We start from the raw sequence: 15991 nt of genomic DNA, 5'->3' as shown, positions 1-15991 counted from the left end.
CCCTGACTCACATAAATAGGTGGTGGTGAAAGGCAACAGAAATGTGATTGCCCGTTTTGACAGAGAGGGATATTGACTGGCAGCCAGTATCCAGAATGAAGCAAGGTCTACTTGTGTGAGCTGAAGCTTCAGGCTGCTGTCTGCTGATAGTTCCATCAGTTCATTTTCCAACACAGTGGAGAGAGCTATGTCTTCTGAAGCAGGATCCACAGAGAAAGGGTCCAAAATCCAAAGGTTTCCATCTCGTGCATCTTCTGGGAAGTAGTCTGTAAACTTTCCTGACAACTGAGTGAAATGCTGGGTTATAACACTGGATATGTTGACATGAGGAGTGGCTTCCAAAGTTTCACTTAGGAGTGAAAACACGTCAAATCGTCCCTCCTTGACTCTTCTGTTCCACAGAATACGTTTTTTCTTGAAGCCCTCAATTTTGTCTGAAACCAAAAACACTGTGCTGTTTCTGCCTTGCATTGATATATTGAGCTGATTTAACTGGTCAAATATATCTGATAAGTAGGCCAGTTTTGCACAAAAGTTACCTTCAGTGTCATGCTCAGCAAGAGGGGAGTGCTGCTCTTCCAGAAATGTGTGCACTTCTCATATTTCCTCCCCACACGCTTCGGAGCTTTTACTGGCGCAGGGTTTTCTCCCACATCACTTTTTCGCTTTAAAAACCGATCCATTTTGTCTCACTGCATCCGAGAACGTTAGCTAGCTAACAGTGGCAAACACGTTTGTCTCTACCTGATGATGTTTGGTGTTTTTACACAAGGCCTATTGAAGGAGGTTGGGTCACACTTAATCAACGCGCCTTCGGGGTACCGCACATGCGCAGTAATATCTGCTCTGCTCTCGCCGAAATTGAGCCGATCGCAACGCACGACCGCAGCTCCAGTTACACTGCGCATGTGTTATACCCAATACAAGACCCGTGTCCGCCCGTGTCTCAGCCTCCTTCAATAGGCTTTGGTTTTACAGCAGCTGGCATCTTACGTCCTTTAGGTTTTACCTGTTCACTTTGCTAAATAATAATACAAAAATAATCTAGTACCACTGCCTCCGCGGCCCACTAGATGGCGCTCTGCGGCCCACTAGATGGCGCTCTGCGGCCCACTGGTGGGAATGGCTGGTTTAAAACATGCAGACAAACTGAGTAGAGGTGCTTTAACCTCCACTACATCCCTGGTTAGCAGGATGAGGGCGCCCTCTTGTGTTGTGCATCAGGTTTCACATTTCTCTTGTTAACCTGCTGTGATGTTCACTGCAGGAAGACGTGTCAAAACTTCACTGAGCCTTTGGCAGCTTCAAACAACATCAGTAAAGAGACATTTAAATCTATGTAATATCACATTATGTCAGTTTGTTCACAGGAGTCACACCCTGTAACACTGATGCTGCATTCAGGTCACACGGGAAAGATGGGAGAGAGGAGTTTCCACTTTACAAATATTTTTACAACATCAGCTCTCAGGTTGTAAATAGTATTTGGGAATGTGAGCTTTGAGGCTGTAGGTTAAATCTGATGTCTTGAATTGTGATTAAACAACATTGAAATATTTGTAACCAAATGTAGAGAATCTACACAATATCTGTTGTCTCATGTGTGTCAGGACTCAACAAAACCTCCTCACATCCAAACTTGACCAAATTAATTTTTACTACCTTAACAGTTTTTAAGTCTGTGTAATAAATCCTCTTTATTGACTAAGTGCACAAAGAAAATAAAGAGAAAAAAAGCAGCAATTGATAGAAAACTCTGCTCATTTCTCTGTGACAAACTGTTTTATTTGAAAGGACAGAGACTGACTGACTCTAAACATGAACACTGGACTTTGTGGTGTTTCAGGAGGAAAAACTGCCTCAGTTATTCTCTCATATTAGTTTCACATTTTCCCCATCAGCTTTGTATGATACCCTGGAATGAAGACAGGAAGAAAATACTTTGTTCATATTTGTTTATTGATTATATAAACCTTCAGTTTGTTCACACATCCCATCAGTAAAGTCTGTTAAATGACTCTTGTTCAATGATCTCATGTTCAGATTCACTTCATCAACACAATCAGTTTGTTTGACCAGAATCTCAGCGATGTGAACGAGAATAATGAAGGATCTCCTTATTGATTATGATCATGATAATTACAGGTTTATAAAGCTCATAGGTCTGCCAAACAAATAAATGTCAATACAAAGCAGAAAGAACAAAATATCTTTTAGAGCACAGAGAAGTTTACATATTCATGCAGAGAAATATCAGTTCAGGTGAACAAACATCATCATGAGCAGTGAAACAGACACAGGAAGGAGCGCCACCTGAAGACACTCAAACATTTACAGAACAACTGATGAGAAGAGGTCAAAGTACCGCCATAATGTTTGATTGACAGCTGATCTCTGTGCAGTGAAGAAATGACACAACAATCAGCTCTCAGCAACAAACATGGAGACAACATGAGTTTAAGAGTTAAAACACAGAATTGAACCCTTAAATGACTTCTGTCTATTTCAGTTTACAGAACTCAGCAGAGTCTCCATAATCGTAATAAAGCCTAAGTCCAGCATAGAGAGGCTCAGTGAATGTGGTCTGGACTCTGTGGAGGAGAGTCATGGTTTCAGAGACGCTGTAGAAGGACAGAATACCTGCACTGTGATCCAGGTACACTCCTACTCTGGAGGACTGAGGACCTGAGACGGGGGTTTTGACATTGTTGTACAAAAATCTATAACTGTTTTTGTCACAATCTAACGCCCAAGATTTGTCATTGAATCCAAACCCACATTCATTCGACCCCCCTGCTCTACTGATACTCTTGTATGCGACTGCTACATAAACTCTTCTCCCTCCCCTCTCCACCTCCCAGTAACAACGTCCAGTCAGACTCTCTTTACTCAGGACCTGCCAACATCCAGTGAATCTGTCTGGGTGACTAGCATAAGACTGATTTTCTCTCATTACTGTTGCTTTTCTGTTCCCCTCAGATAATAACAGCAGTGTGTGTGCTGTGTTTGGATCCAGTGTGATTTCTCGTGAATATTTTAAGAACCCAGCTCTGGTCTTGGGCTCTGGTTGTGACAGTAAAACATCCACTTCAGTCACTGTCTGTGAGATGTTTGTCCATTTCTCTCTCAGAACGTCCTGTAGTTTATCTCTGACTTCTGACACAGCCGCCGTCACGTCCTCAAAGTAGCTCAGAGGACGGATATTGATGCTGGATGTAGATTCACTGAGTGGAGACAGTGATGGGCAGTTTAGTAGAAACTGGTTGTGATCCTCTGTGTGTGAGAGCAGCTTCATCTCAGTGTCTCTTCTCTTCAGCTCAGTGATCTCCTGCTCCAGCTTCACCTGAAGCTCTTTGACTCGACTCACTTGGGTTTTCTGCTGGGATCTGACTTGCTGCTTCACATCACAGCTTCTTTTCTCCATGAGACGGATCAGCTCGGTGAAGATCTTCTCACTGTCCTCCACTGCTTTATCAGCAGAGCGATTGACAGCCTCCACCTCCTGTTGGAGCAGCTTCACATCTTTCTCTCTGTCCTGGATCCTCTGCTGGATGTTGAGTCGACTCACCTCCAGCTCTCTCTGCCTCTCAGTCCTTTCTACTGCAGCTGAGACGGTGTCGTGGCCTTTATGTTCATCCACAGAGCAGAGATAACAGATACACTGCTGATCAGTACGACAGAACATCTTCATCACCTCATCGTGACGAGAGCAGATGTTCTCCTGGAGCTTCTTGGAGGGCTCCACCAGCTTGTGCTTGTCAAAGGCAGGTGATTCATAATGAAGCTGAAGATGTTTTTTGCAGTAAGAGATTAGACACATCAGACAGGACTTGAAGGCTTTCAGTTTCCTCCCAGTGCAGACATCACAGGCCACATCTTCAGGTCCAGCATAGCAGTGATCAGCAGGAGCAGCTTGGAGTCCAGTCTTCTTCAGTTCCTCCACTAAAACTGCTAACATGGTGTTTTTCAGCAGGACAGGCCTCAGTGTGAAGGTCTGCCTACACTGAGGGCAGCTGTGGATCTTCTTCTCATCCTCTCCATCCCAGAAGCTTTTAATACAGTTCATGCAGTAGCTGTGTCCACAGGAAGTAGTCACCGGATCCTTCAGTAGATCCAGACAGATGGAACAAGAGAAGGTTTCCCGATCCAGCTGAACTCCTTTCTGCGCCATTTCACCTCTCAGTGACAACGACTGTCTGAGTTTCACTTCCCTATAACTGAAACTAGTTTGAGCTCTGATCTAAACAACATGTGTTATGCAGTGAATGGGGCGTGTCAGCTCTTGCACTACACCACCATGTTGGTTACACCCGTCTTCAAACTGTAGATCTGAAGGGGAGAGAACAAGGAAATAAACCGACATCGTGGAGCTGTCTGTGTTTGAGAGCAGGAGGAGGAGGGAGGGGTTATCAAGCTATGATTTATTCCAGGAAGCAGAGCTTGTGAATTTTAACTCTGTGCGTACCAATACCCACACTACCATACTATTTAGTATGACAGAAAAAGATTTAGTATGTCCCAATACATAGTATGTCAAATGCAGTATGCCAAAAATACCAGGATGTCTTACTACATCTGGTCGCATTTTGCAGAATGCAAGTAAGCATGCTTTTCTGGCTGTTCTGACCTACAATCTTGTGTGATTTGGAACATAGCCTCTGTTTCCTCATTTACAACGAAGCCTCGGTTAAAACCTGCTCCACATTTGAAAACATTTAAGTTTTTAGTTTTAAAATACTTCTTGGTGATGGCTCCATATTTCTCTGACTCATCCTCAAATTCAGCTCAATTTTCTTTTACTGATCAAACAAGTTTTTTGCTGCAACTCTGAATCCAGAAAGACATGATTGAACCAGATCAGCTGCTTCTGCAGTTCATTTGTTGATTAATATGAATCCATAAATCAGTAACATGGATAAACTTTTGTTTGTTTGGGGTTTTTACAGCATTTTCACAGCTAATCAACAGAGATCACACTCAAATGTGTTATTTTCATCATACCATTAAAATTCTTAAAGACACAGACGCACCAAACAAACACCAAAGAACCAGCAGCGATGAAGGCCGACTGTTTTGACGCCTCCCGTCGCCTCTGTGTAATCCAGGTCACAAAGAGTTAACAACATGGAACTGCCAATCAGAGAGCAGGTCTCCTGCACCCTAGGCAGGCTAGACAGTGTACGCTACTGAAACGTTAGAGAGACACTGTCGTAACAATATAGCTCAGATAAAACAGTAAACACAATATAACGTTGTCAAATCATGATGGTAACAGTCTGAACTCTGTTATAAGCTCGTAGATGTGTGTGTGTGAGAGAGGCCCTGCTCACTGAAAGCTGCTGAGCGACACAGAGAAACTCCCGAATCGTTGAGTCGCTGTAATAAAGAAGTGCTGTGTCACGATGTGCTAAGCTGGCAAGTTCAAGTGGAAAGGCCCAGAGTTAACAGACTTAGCATTAAGCGATGAACAGTGCATTTAGCTGACTGTTGTAGAGCTCAACTGAATTAAAGCTGCACTGGGAAGAATATAAAACGTGACATAAAGAGTGTTTAATTGCTCAATGTTTTCTCTGGCTAGTAAAGCTACTGAACTGTTTAATACTGAAGTAGGGCTGGGCGATATGGCCTAAAAATAATATCGCGATATTTTTAGGCAATATCGCGATACACGATATATATCAAATATCCTCTAAGCACTTCATAAATGCTCGATTTAACCCTTTGATACGTACAATCACACCAATATGATGATTCTTGTAGTCCCTGCAGCACACTGTATGTCTGCATTAAAACCTTCTTGTTTATATTCATTAGTGGTTTCTGTTTGAACTATTCTAATCTTGCATGCAAAAAGGGGGAAATCACAAGTTAAATTGAACAAAACAGTATCCAACAGTATTCACTTTAACCAAATAGTTATCTGGCAATACATGCTTTATATATTTTGATAAATACATAACACACACACCGTTTTTAATGGCGTATAATAAGTTTAAAGTAACTTATTGTTATGTTTAATAGTAAGCTGTTATAACATCGCTGATAATAAAAAATATTATTTTCCCACTAGTGTAGAAAGACTCACCAATCGCGAGGTGTAGCCTGTGGCCAAAACTGCAGTCTGGTCCACTTATTCAGGCTCACAGCTTTGGTTCTGTTAGCTGGACGTTCATATTTTGGATCAAGTGTCTTAATGAGTCTTTTGAATCCGGGCTTTTCAACTACAGTTTACAGCGGCCATGTTTTCTTTGCATTTTGCACTTTTTTGTCATATGGGATTGCTTTGGAAAGCGAGGAAGCCAGAGTCCTTTGCCTCTGGGCTGGTTCTGGTTGCTTTGGTCGTGTTCTCGCTACCGTACTCGCTTTGCCGCTTCAGTTCTTTCGGGCTCCTCCTCTCCGCTGCTTCCCTCCAAAGACAAAAACATGCTGGCCGAATACGTCACACACTCGCCCAGGAGAGTGGTGGTCTGGATGGAGGTGGAGACTGAAGTGTGTAATTGTGTCTGTGAGAGGGAGCCGGAGGAGAGAGAAGGAAACGTCAAAGCGAGTCTCATGCCGGCGGGGTGGCTTAAAAACATTACGTGACAATTTGTAGTCGATGTTCGCGATATAATCATTTTATATACCGCGCGTGGGACAAGCTGTAATATATCGACTATATTCGATGTATCGCCCATCCCTATACTGAAGCAACATGAGTTATGTTTTGTCAGGTATTTATTTCATGGTATAGTGAATTTGATTTAAATAAAAAGACAGACATAGAAGAAGGCATTAGTATTGTCTCAGGTTTACACTGTATAATTTATAATTCATGTAACATTATTTTCTTTAATTTAAAAAGTATGTTATGTTAAGATAGAAATGCAGTCTCATGTTACCACAGTTTCATTTTCATTTGTAATTCATGTACTGTGAAGGTTGTTTAAAATATGTTGATTGTAAAATCTACGTTATATGAATATGTGTTGTTGAAGTTAAAGGAATTATTAATTCCTGATGAATCAGAAATGCAATTGATTCATGAACAATTCTGGCCATGTGAATGACTGCAGGTCAGGTTTTTTGGAATGATTCAAAGTTGATGGCGAGCTAACCCAGACGAGACCTCTAGATCCCTGGAGTGAAGATACCAGAGCCAAGAACTGTCAACCTTACCCCTCTTCTGCCACGGCGGTAGGGTAAACATTACAAACTGTACAAGGCTACACCAACCTTTACACTCAACTCCCAGCATCCCGTGCACAACCTCAAACCCCAGACTCTGACTTAACCCTTTTTTTTACTTGACTTAAAAACATTTACCCTCTTCGTGCTCCCTGAAACACATTCCCTGTCCTGGTGAAAGGACTGAGTTTTAACCATCACACTGGTTAAAGTGAATGGACTGAATATTCATATTGTTGATATGGTGTGTTGTGATGCCTTGGTAACAATGTCTATTACTGGAACAGTTAATATTGAATTATTGTAAGGTTAAACGAGTTGAGAAATGATAATATTGAACCGGGTTATTGTTTTAATGTTGGTACTCATTGAATGTTTGATCCAAATATTGAGAATTGAGATTTTGAGTTATTGATATTAGGGTGCACCCAGTCAGAAAAAAATAGCTGGTTAAAACTCAGTGGTTCAAACCCAGAGTGTGATAAAAGAAATATTTTGTTGTTGAGATGAAACTGAAGCATCTTTGTGGAATGTATCTGTATACTGAACTCATGGGTATTCATTTTATTTTGTTTGTTATTTTTTTAAATACACGGTAACAGTTCATAGCTTTTTGTCTAGTGTGGTCATTTGATATTGTAATTAACTCTTTATGCCTCCTGTTCGAGTCTGGTATCTTCTGATTCTGGTCCAGTATAATTATAGTGATAGGAGCTGTGTGCTACACGGAGCTTGTGAATTTTAACTGTGCGTTCCAATACCCACACTACCATACTATTTAGTATGACAGAAAAATATTTAGTATGTCCCAATACATAGTATGTCAAATGCAGTATGCCAAAAATACCAGGATGTCCTACTACATCTGGTCGCATTTTGCAGAATGCAAGTAAGCATGCTTTTCTGTCTGTTCTGACCCACAATCCTCTGTGCAGCAGATATATGAGCAAGAGGGTCAAAGGTCAAGGCAAAGTAGTATGTCCCAATACTGCATGCAACAGTGCGTACTTTGTAAGGACAGCTGCAGTATGTACTAAAAGTCAAAAGTATGTGATTTGGAACATAGCCTCTGTTTCCTCATTTACAACGAAGCCTCGGTTAAAACCTGCTCCACATTTGAAAACATTTACGTTTTTAGTTTTAAAATACTTCTTGGTGATGGCTCCATATTTCTCTGACTCATCCTCAAATTCAGTTCAGTTTTCTTTAACTGATCAAACAAGTTTTTTGCTGAAACTCTGAATTCAGAAAGACATGATTGAACCAGATCAGCTGCTTCTGCAGTTAATTTGTTGATCAAAGTTCTCAAAACTACTGTTACGCCTTTAGGCTACAAAATAAATTGCAATAAAAGTCAATGTACACACTAGTGAAGCAACATCACACCACAGAGCACTGATGTCCAAAAAAATAATTAAATTCTATCTATTGACACACTTTGCAGCATCAATTATATCTAAACAACAGCCTTCCTCAGAGCAGCCTTTTCAGAATTAATCAGAAAAAAAGACAAAACTCAGACAATTAAACTAAAATAACGAACAATAAATAAGTCTATGGACACCACGGCGGGTGCAACGAGCATTATAAAGCCTCATAAATAAAATAACCTGCCACTTCTTATAGAATCAACAGCAGAATAAAACATCACCCAGCAGACAACATGGAGTCGTATAAACTATATAAACTCTACAGCAGCTGCATACACACATGTTAAAGTAAAGGACAGTTTTATACACACCATGTAGCACACACACACACACACACACACACACACACACACAGTGATTGTTGACGTCCCTCTCTGTACAGTGAGTTACATCCATCAGTGAGTTTGTTGTACTCACCTGTCTGGATGTCATTATGGGAGTCTTGTGCTCCATGAAGTCCTCCATGATCTGCTCCAGGTTCAACTCTGCTGCTCCTCAAAGTTTTCAGACATGTTGAGCTGAATGAGGCTCTGCAGTCACATCAGGGATTATTGTCACAAACAGCAGAAAGGCCTCACACACACCTCACTGACGGTAAAAGTTCCTCAGTGAACACAGACGTCACCGCTGGAGGATCCACCATGAGCATGTTAGCATTTAGCAGGTTGGCCAGATCCAGCATGCACCTGTTGGTCTGCAACATCTCAGGTGTGTTTGATTTGGGTCACAGAGCGTGCTGGCAGGGTGGTGCATTAAATCAGTGACAGTATGGTTCTTCACAAAATAACTATAACTAAAGAACTAATATCGGTTTAACACCATTTACCATGATGTATGACACAATGCACTTTTACTATAAAGGTTTTTATCAGACTAAAAATATGTTCTTAACTGAAACTGTAGACAAACTGAGTAGAGGTGCTTTAACCTCCACTACTGATATTTATTGATCAGTGCTATCTACACAATTCTTCACACAAAAAAAGCATCAATATGAGAATAACCTTCTGACACACAACCCCAACACACTGTGGTCAACCTGAACTTCAGTAGCTGGCAGAAAAAAGTAAAGTTAGTAGAAAATATACTAGAACAGTGTTAAAACATTAAAAACACAGGTGAGGTTTTTAAAAAGTGAAATGAAGGAGGACATACAGTAAACGCCTCGGTTAGTGAGGGACACAAGCCAAACTACCACCAGGAAAATCACTCATTTCTGGGGTTTTGTTTTTACTAAAAAAGGAGAATTCACTTTGACTAGCAGAAGTCCCACACCCCTGACCATGATGTATGAGACAATAGAAAGTTTCTGATGGGCTTAAAAACATGGTTTAAAACATGCAGACAAACTGAGTAGAGGTGCTTTAACCTCCACTACATCCCTGGTTAGCAGGATGAGGGCGCCCTCTTGTGTTGTGCATCAGGTTTCACATTTCTCTTGTTAACCTGCTGTGATGTTCACTGCAGGAAGACGTGTCAAAACTTCACTGAGCCTTTGGCAGCTTCAAACAACATCAGTAAAGAGACATTTAAATCTATGTAATATCACACTATGTCAGTTTGTTCACAGGAGTCACACCCTGTAACACTGATGCTGCATTCAGGTCACACGGGAAAGATGGTAGAGAGGATTTTCCACTTTACAAATATTATTATAACATCAGCTCTCAGGTTGTAAATAGTATTTGGGAATGTGAGCTTTGAGGCTTTAGGTTAAATCTGATGTATTGAATTGTGATTAAACAACATTGAAATATTTGTAACCAAATGTAGAGAATCATCTACACCAGGGGTTCTCAACCTTTTGCAACTGAAGGCCCACTTGTGATTGTCAAAACATTTCCGAGGACCACCTTCCCAAATAAATGAGTAAAAAACCTAACATGTTTATACAACAAATAATAAACTGGGCTGTAGATATGTGTTATGCCACTGTCAGCTGTAATGACCAAAATACATATTCTGCTTACCCTCAGTGAGACACTTGGGCTTGCCTCTGGGTAATAATGAGATCAAGTCGTGGTGGGATGGGTGAGAGGCTGACACGCAGAGTAGCATTCAAAGTTGCTTTCAGTTTGTTCCTTGCCTTTGACTTTGTGACAGTCACAATGGAAAACCCTGACTCACATAAATAGGTGGTGGTGAAAGGCAACAGAAATGTGATTGCCCGTTTTGACAGAGAGGGATATTGACTGGCAGCCAGTATCCAGAATGAAGCAAGGTCTACTTGTGTGAGCTGAAGCTTCAGGCTGCTGTCTGCTGATAGTTCCATCAGTTCATTTTCCAACACAGTGGAGAGAGCTATGTCTTCTGAAGCAGGATCCACAGAGAAAGGGTCCAAAATCCAAAGGTTTCCATCTCGTGCATCTTCTGGGAAGTAGTCTGTAAACTTTACTGACAACTGAGTCAAATGCTGGGTTATAACACTGGATATGTTGACATGAGGAGTGGCTTCCAAAGTTTCACTTAGGAGTGAAAACACGTCAAATCGTCCCTCCTTGACTCTTCTGTTCCACAGAATACGTTTTTTCTTGAAGCCCTCAATTTTGTCTGAAACCAAAAACCCTGTGCTGTTTCTGCCTTGCATTGATATATTGATCTGATTTAACTGGTCAGATATATCTGATAAGTAGGCCAGTTTTGCACAAAAGTTACCATCAGTGTAATGCTCAGCAAGAGGGGAGTGCTGCTCTTCCAGAAATGTGTGCACTTCTCATATTTCCTCACCACACGCTTCGGAGCTTTTACTGGCGCAGGGTTTTCTCCCACATCACTTTTTCGCTTTAAAAACCGATCCATTTTGTCTCACTGCATCCGAGAACGTTAGCTAGCTAACAGTGGCAAACACGTTTGTCTCTACCTGATGATGTTTGGTGTTTTTACACAAGGCCTATTGAAGGAGGTTGGGTCACACTTAATCAACGCGCCTTCGGGGTACCGCACATGCGCAGTAATATCTGCTCTGCTCTCGCCGAAATTGAGCCGATCGCACGACCGCAGCTCCAGTTACACTGCGCATGTGTTATACCCGATACAAGACCCGTGTCCGCCCGTGTCTCATCCTCCTTCAATAGGCTTTGGTTTTACAGCAGCTGGCATCTTACCTCCTTTAGGTGTTACCTGTTCACTTTGCTACATAATAATAAAAAAATAATCTAGTACCACTGCCGCCGCGGCCCACTAGATGGCGCTCTGCGGCCCACTGGTTGAGAATGGCTGGTTTAAAACATGCAGACAAACTGAGTAGAGGTGCTTTAACCTCCACTACATCCCTGGTTACCAGGATGAGGGCGCCCTCTTGTGTTGTGCATCAGGTTTCACATTTCTCTTGTTAACCTGCTGTGATGTTCACTGCAGGAAGACGTGTCAAAACTTCACTGAGCCTTTGGCAGCTTCAAACAACATCAGTAAAGAGACATTTAAATCTATGTAATATCACACTATGTCAGTTTGTTCACAGGAGTCACACCCTGTAACACTGATGCTGCATTCAGGTCACACGGGAAAGATGGAAGAGAGGAGTTTCCACTTAAAAATATTACTATAACATCAACTCTCAGGTTGTAAATAGTATTTGGGAATGTGAGCTTTGAGGCTGTAGCTTACATTTTCTCTAATGTCTTGAATTCTGATTAAACAACACTGAAATATTTGTAACCAAATTAATTTGACTGTTTAAACAGTTTATAAGTCTGTGTAATAAATCCTCTTTATTGACTAAGTGCACAAAGAAAATAAAGAAGAAAAAAGCAGCAATTGATAGAAAACTGCTCATTTTTCTGTGACGAACTGTTTTATTTGAAAGGACAGAGACTGACTGACTCTAAACATGAACACTGGACTTTGTGGTGTTTCAGGAGGAAAAACTGTCTCAGTTATTCTCTCATATTAGTTTCACATTTTCTCCATCAGCTTTGTATGATACCCTGGAATGAAGACAGGAAGAAAATACTTTGTTCATATTTGTTTATTGATTATATAAACCTTCAGTTTGTTCACACATCCCATCAGTAAAGTCTGTTAAATGACTCTTGTTCAATGATCTCATATTCAGATTCACTTAATCAACACAATCAGTTTGTTTGACCAGAATCTCAGCGAAGTGAACGAGAATAATGAAGGATCTCCTTATTGATTATGATCATGATAATTACAGGTTTATAAAGCTCATAGGTCTGCCAAACAAATAAATGTCAATACAAAGCAGAAAAGAACAAAATATCTTTTAGAGCACAGAGAAGTTTACATATTCATGCAGAGAAATATCAGTTCAGGTGAACAAACATCATCATGAGCAGTGAAACAGACACAGGAAGGAGCGCCACCTGAAGACACTCAAACATTTACAGAACAACTGATGAGAAGAGGTCAAAGTACCGCCGTAATGTTTGATTGACAGCTGATCTCTGTGCAGTGAAGAAATGACACAACAATCAGCTCTCAGCAACAAACATGGAGACAACATGAGTTTAAGAGTTAAAACACAGAATTGAACCCTTAAATGACTTCTGTCTATTTCAGTTTACAGAACTCAGCAGAGTCTTCCCACATGGAATAAAGCCTAAATCCAGCATAGAGAGGCTCAGTGAATGTGGTCTGGACTCTGTGGAGGAGAGTCATGGTTTCAGAGACGCTGTAGAAGGACAGAATACCTGCACTGTGATCCAGGTACACTCCTACTCTGAAGGACTGAGGACCTGAGACGGGGGTTTTGATATTGTTGTACAAAAAGATATAACTGTTTTGTTGACAATCTAACGCCCAAGATTTGTCATTGTATCCAAACCCACATTCATTCGACCCCCCTGCTCTACTGATACTCTTGAATGTGACTGCTACATGAACTCCTCTCCCTCTCCTCTCCACCTCCCAGTAACAACGTCCAGTCAGACTCTCTCTACTCAGGACCTGATAACAATATCCAGTGAATCTGTCTGGGTGACTAGAATAAGACTGATGTTGTAGCTTTAATGTTGCTTTTCTGTTCCCCTCAGATAATAACAGCAGTGTGTTTGCTGTGTTTGGATCCAGTGTGATTTCTCGTGAATATTTTAAGAACCCAGCTCTGGTCTTGGGCTCTGGTTGTGGCAGTAAAACATCCACTTCAGTCACTGTCTGTGAGATGTTTGTCCATTTCTCTCTCAGAACGTCCTGTAGTTTATCTCTGACTTCTGACACAGCCGCCGTCACGTCCTCAAAGTAGCTCAGAGGATGGATATTGATGCTGGATGTAGATTCACTGAGTGGTGACAGTGAGGGGCAGTTGAGTAGAAACTGGTTGAGATCCTCTGTGTGTGACAGCAGCTTCATCTCAGCGTCTCTCCTCTTCAGCTCAGTGATCTCCTGCTCCAGCTTCTCCTGAAGCTCTTTGACTCGACTCACTTGGGTTTTCTGCTGGGATCTGACCTGCTGCTTCACATCACAGCTTCTTTTCTCCATGAGACGGATCAGCTCGGTGAAGATCTTCTCACTGTCCTCCACTGCTTTATCAGCAGAGCGATTGACAGCCTCCACCTCCTGTTGGAGCAGCTTCACATCTTTCTCTCTGTCCTGGATCCTCTGCTGGATGTTGAGTCGACTCACCTCCAGCTCTCTCTGCCTCTCAGTCCTTTCTACTGCAGCTGAGACGGTGTCGTGGCCTTTATGTTCATCCACAGGGCAGAGATAACAGATACACTGCTGATCAGTACGACAGAACATCTTCATCACCTCATCGTGACGAGAGCAGATGTTCTCCTGGAGCTTCTCGGAGGGCTCCACCAGCTTGTGTTTCTTTAATTGAGCTACATCGTAATGAGACTGGAGGTGTTTCTCACAGTAAGAGACCAGACACATCAGACAGGACTTGAAGGCTTTCAGTTTCCTCCCAGTGCAGACATCACAGGCCACATCTTCAGGTCCAGCATAGCAGTGATCAGCAGGAGCAGCTTGGAGTCCAGTCTTCTTCAGTTCCTCCACTAAAACTGCTAACATGGTGTTTTTCAGCAGGACAGGCCTCTGTGTGAAGGTCTGCCTACACTGAGGGCAGCTGTGGATCTTCTTCTCATCCTCTCCATCCCAGAAGCTTTTAATACAGTTCATGCAGTAGCTGTGTCCACAGGGAATAGCCACCGGATCCTTCAGTAGATCCAGACAGATGGAACAAGAGAAGGTTTCCCGCTCCAGCTGAACTCCTTTCTGCGCCATTTCACCTCTCAGTGACGACGCCTGTCTGAGTTTCACTTCCCTATAACTGAAACTAGTTTGAGCTCTGATCTAATCAACATGTGTTATGCAGTGAATGGGGCGTGTCAGCTCTTGCACTACACCACCATGTTGGTTACACCCATCTTCAAACTGTAGATCTGAAGGGGAGAGAACAAGGAAATAAACCGACAGCGTGGAGCTGTCTGTGTTTGAGAGCAGGAGGAGGAGGGAGGGGTTATCAAGCTATGATTCATTCCAGGAAGCGGAGCTTGTGAATTTTAACTCTGTGCGTTCCAGTACCCACACTACCATACTATTTAGTATGACAGAAAAAGATTTAGTATGTCCCAATACATAGTATGTCAAATGCAGTATGGCAAAAATACCAGGATGTCCTACTACATCTGGTCGCATTTTGCAGAATGCAAGTAAGCATGCTTTTCTGGCTGTTCTGACCCACAATCCTCTGTGCAGCAGATATATGAGCAAGAGGGTCAAAGGTCATGGCGAAGTAGTATGTCCCAATACTGCATGCTTCAGTGTGTACTTTGTAATGCTGGCTGCAGTATGTATAAAAGTAAAAAGTATGTGATTTGAAAAAATAGCCTCTGTTTCCTCATTTACAACGAAGCCTCGGTTAAAACCTGCTCCACATCTGAACACATTTAAGTTTTTAGTATTAAAATACTTCTTGGTGATGGCTCCATATTTCTCTGACTCATCCTCAAATTCAGTTCAATTTTCTTTTACTGATTAAAACAACTGTCTGACAGTAGGTTAGTAGAACTATCAAACTAAACTGTCACAAAATCTATGAATTGCTGAAAAATAACAAAGCAACAAAATACTTCAATTTCAGAATATCACTTGAATGGACTTCCGGGTCACTGAGTAAGACGGCGGCGTAAGTCTGGAGCTCTCCTTGCAAACTTTTTGTGCTGATTTAATGGTGTTCCCAATGTAACAGAAATTTCAAAACTTACATTGGGATTAATGGATAACTCTTCCAAACGAAGCTGTGACTCGTTGGAGCCTGCATCGCCTTCTCCCACGTTAATTCAAGATGATAAGAAAGCCAAGTTCTCTATATTGGACTCGGACCACGCTGATATTGCGCAACCCCCGAGCAACCACACACAGACGCCGGCATGCAAAGTGTCTGTCCATCTGTAGGATGTCTCTGTTACCTCTCATCTGATCAATATCTC

The 15991-nt window shown here is 41.8% G+C and overlaps 2 protein-coding genes across 2 annotated transcripts; both read right to left on the bottom strand.

The window, feature by feature from the left end:
* Positions 1-1940: 1940 nt before the first annotated feature.
* Positions 1941-4382, bottom strand: LOC141772276 (tripartite motif-containing protein 16-like). Its single transcript, XM_074643085.1, has one exon. It carries the CDS (start codon positions 4169-4171, stop codon positions 2501-2503), a length of 1671 nt encoding a protein of 556 aa, XP_074499186.1. The 5' UTR covers positions 4172-4382; the 3' UTR covers positions 1941-2500.
* An 8166-nt stretch (positions 4383-12548) lies between these two features.
* On the bottom strand, positions 12549-15296 carry LOC141772275 (tripartite motif-containing protein 16-like). Its single transcript, XM_074643084.1, has one exon. The coding sequence runs from the start codon at positions 14781-14783 to the stop codon at positions 13110-13112; it is 1674 nt and encodes a 557-aa protein (XP_074499185.1). The 5' UTR covers positions 14784-15296; the 3' UTR covers positions 12549-13109.
* Positions 15297-15991: the final 695 nt, after the last annotated feature.

Source organism: Sebastes fasciatus, chromosome 8 (genome assembly GCF_043250625.1).
Source record: "Sebastes fasciatus isolate fSebFas1 chromosome 8, fSebFas1.pri, whole genome shotgun sequence".
In the NCBI taxonomy this organism is placed as follows: Eukaryota; Metazoa; Chordata; class Actinopteri; order Perciformes; family Sebastidae; genus Sebastes; species Sebastes fasciatus.
This window is presented reverse-complemented; position numbering and strand designations above follow the sequence as displayed.

What these genes read in the sequence shown, in the direction of transcription:
- LOC141772276 (XM_074643085.1), bottom strand. Translation starts at nt 4,171, where the DNA reads ATGGCGCAGAAAGGAGTTCAGCTGGATCGGGAAACCTTCTCTTGTTCC.
- LOC141772275 (XM_074643084.1), bottom strand. Translation starts at nt 14,783, where the DNA reads ATGGCGCAGAAAGGAGTTCAGCTGGAGCGGGAAACCTTCTCTTGTTCC.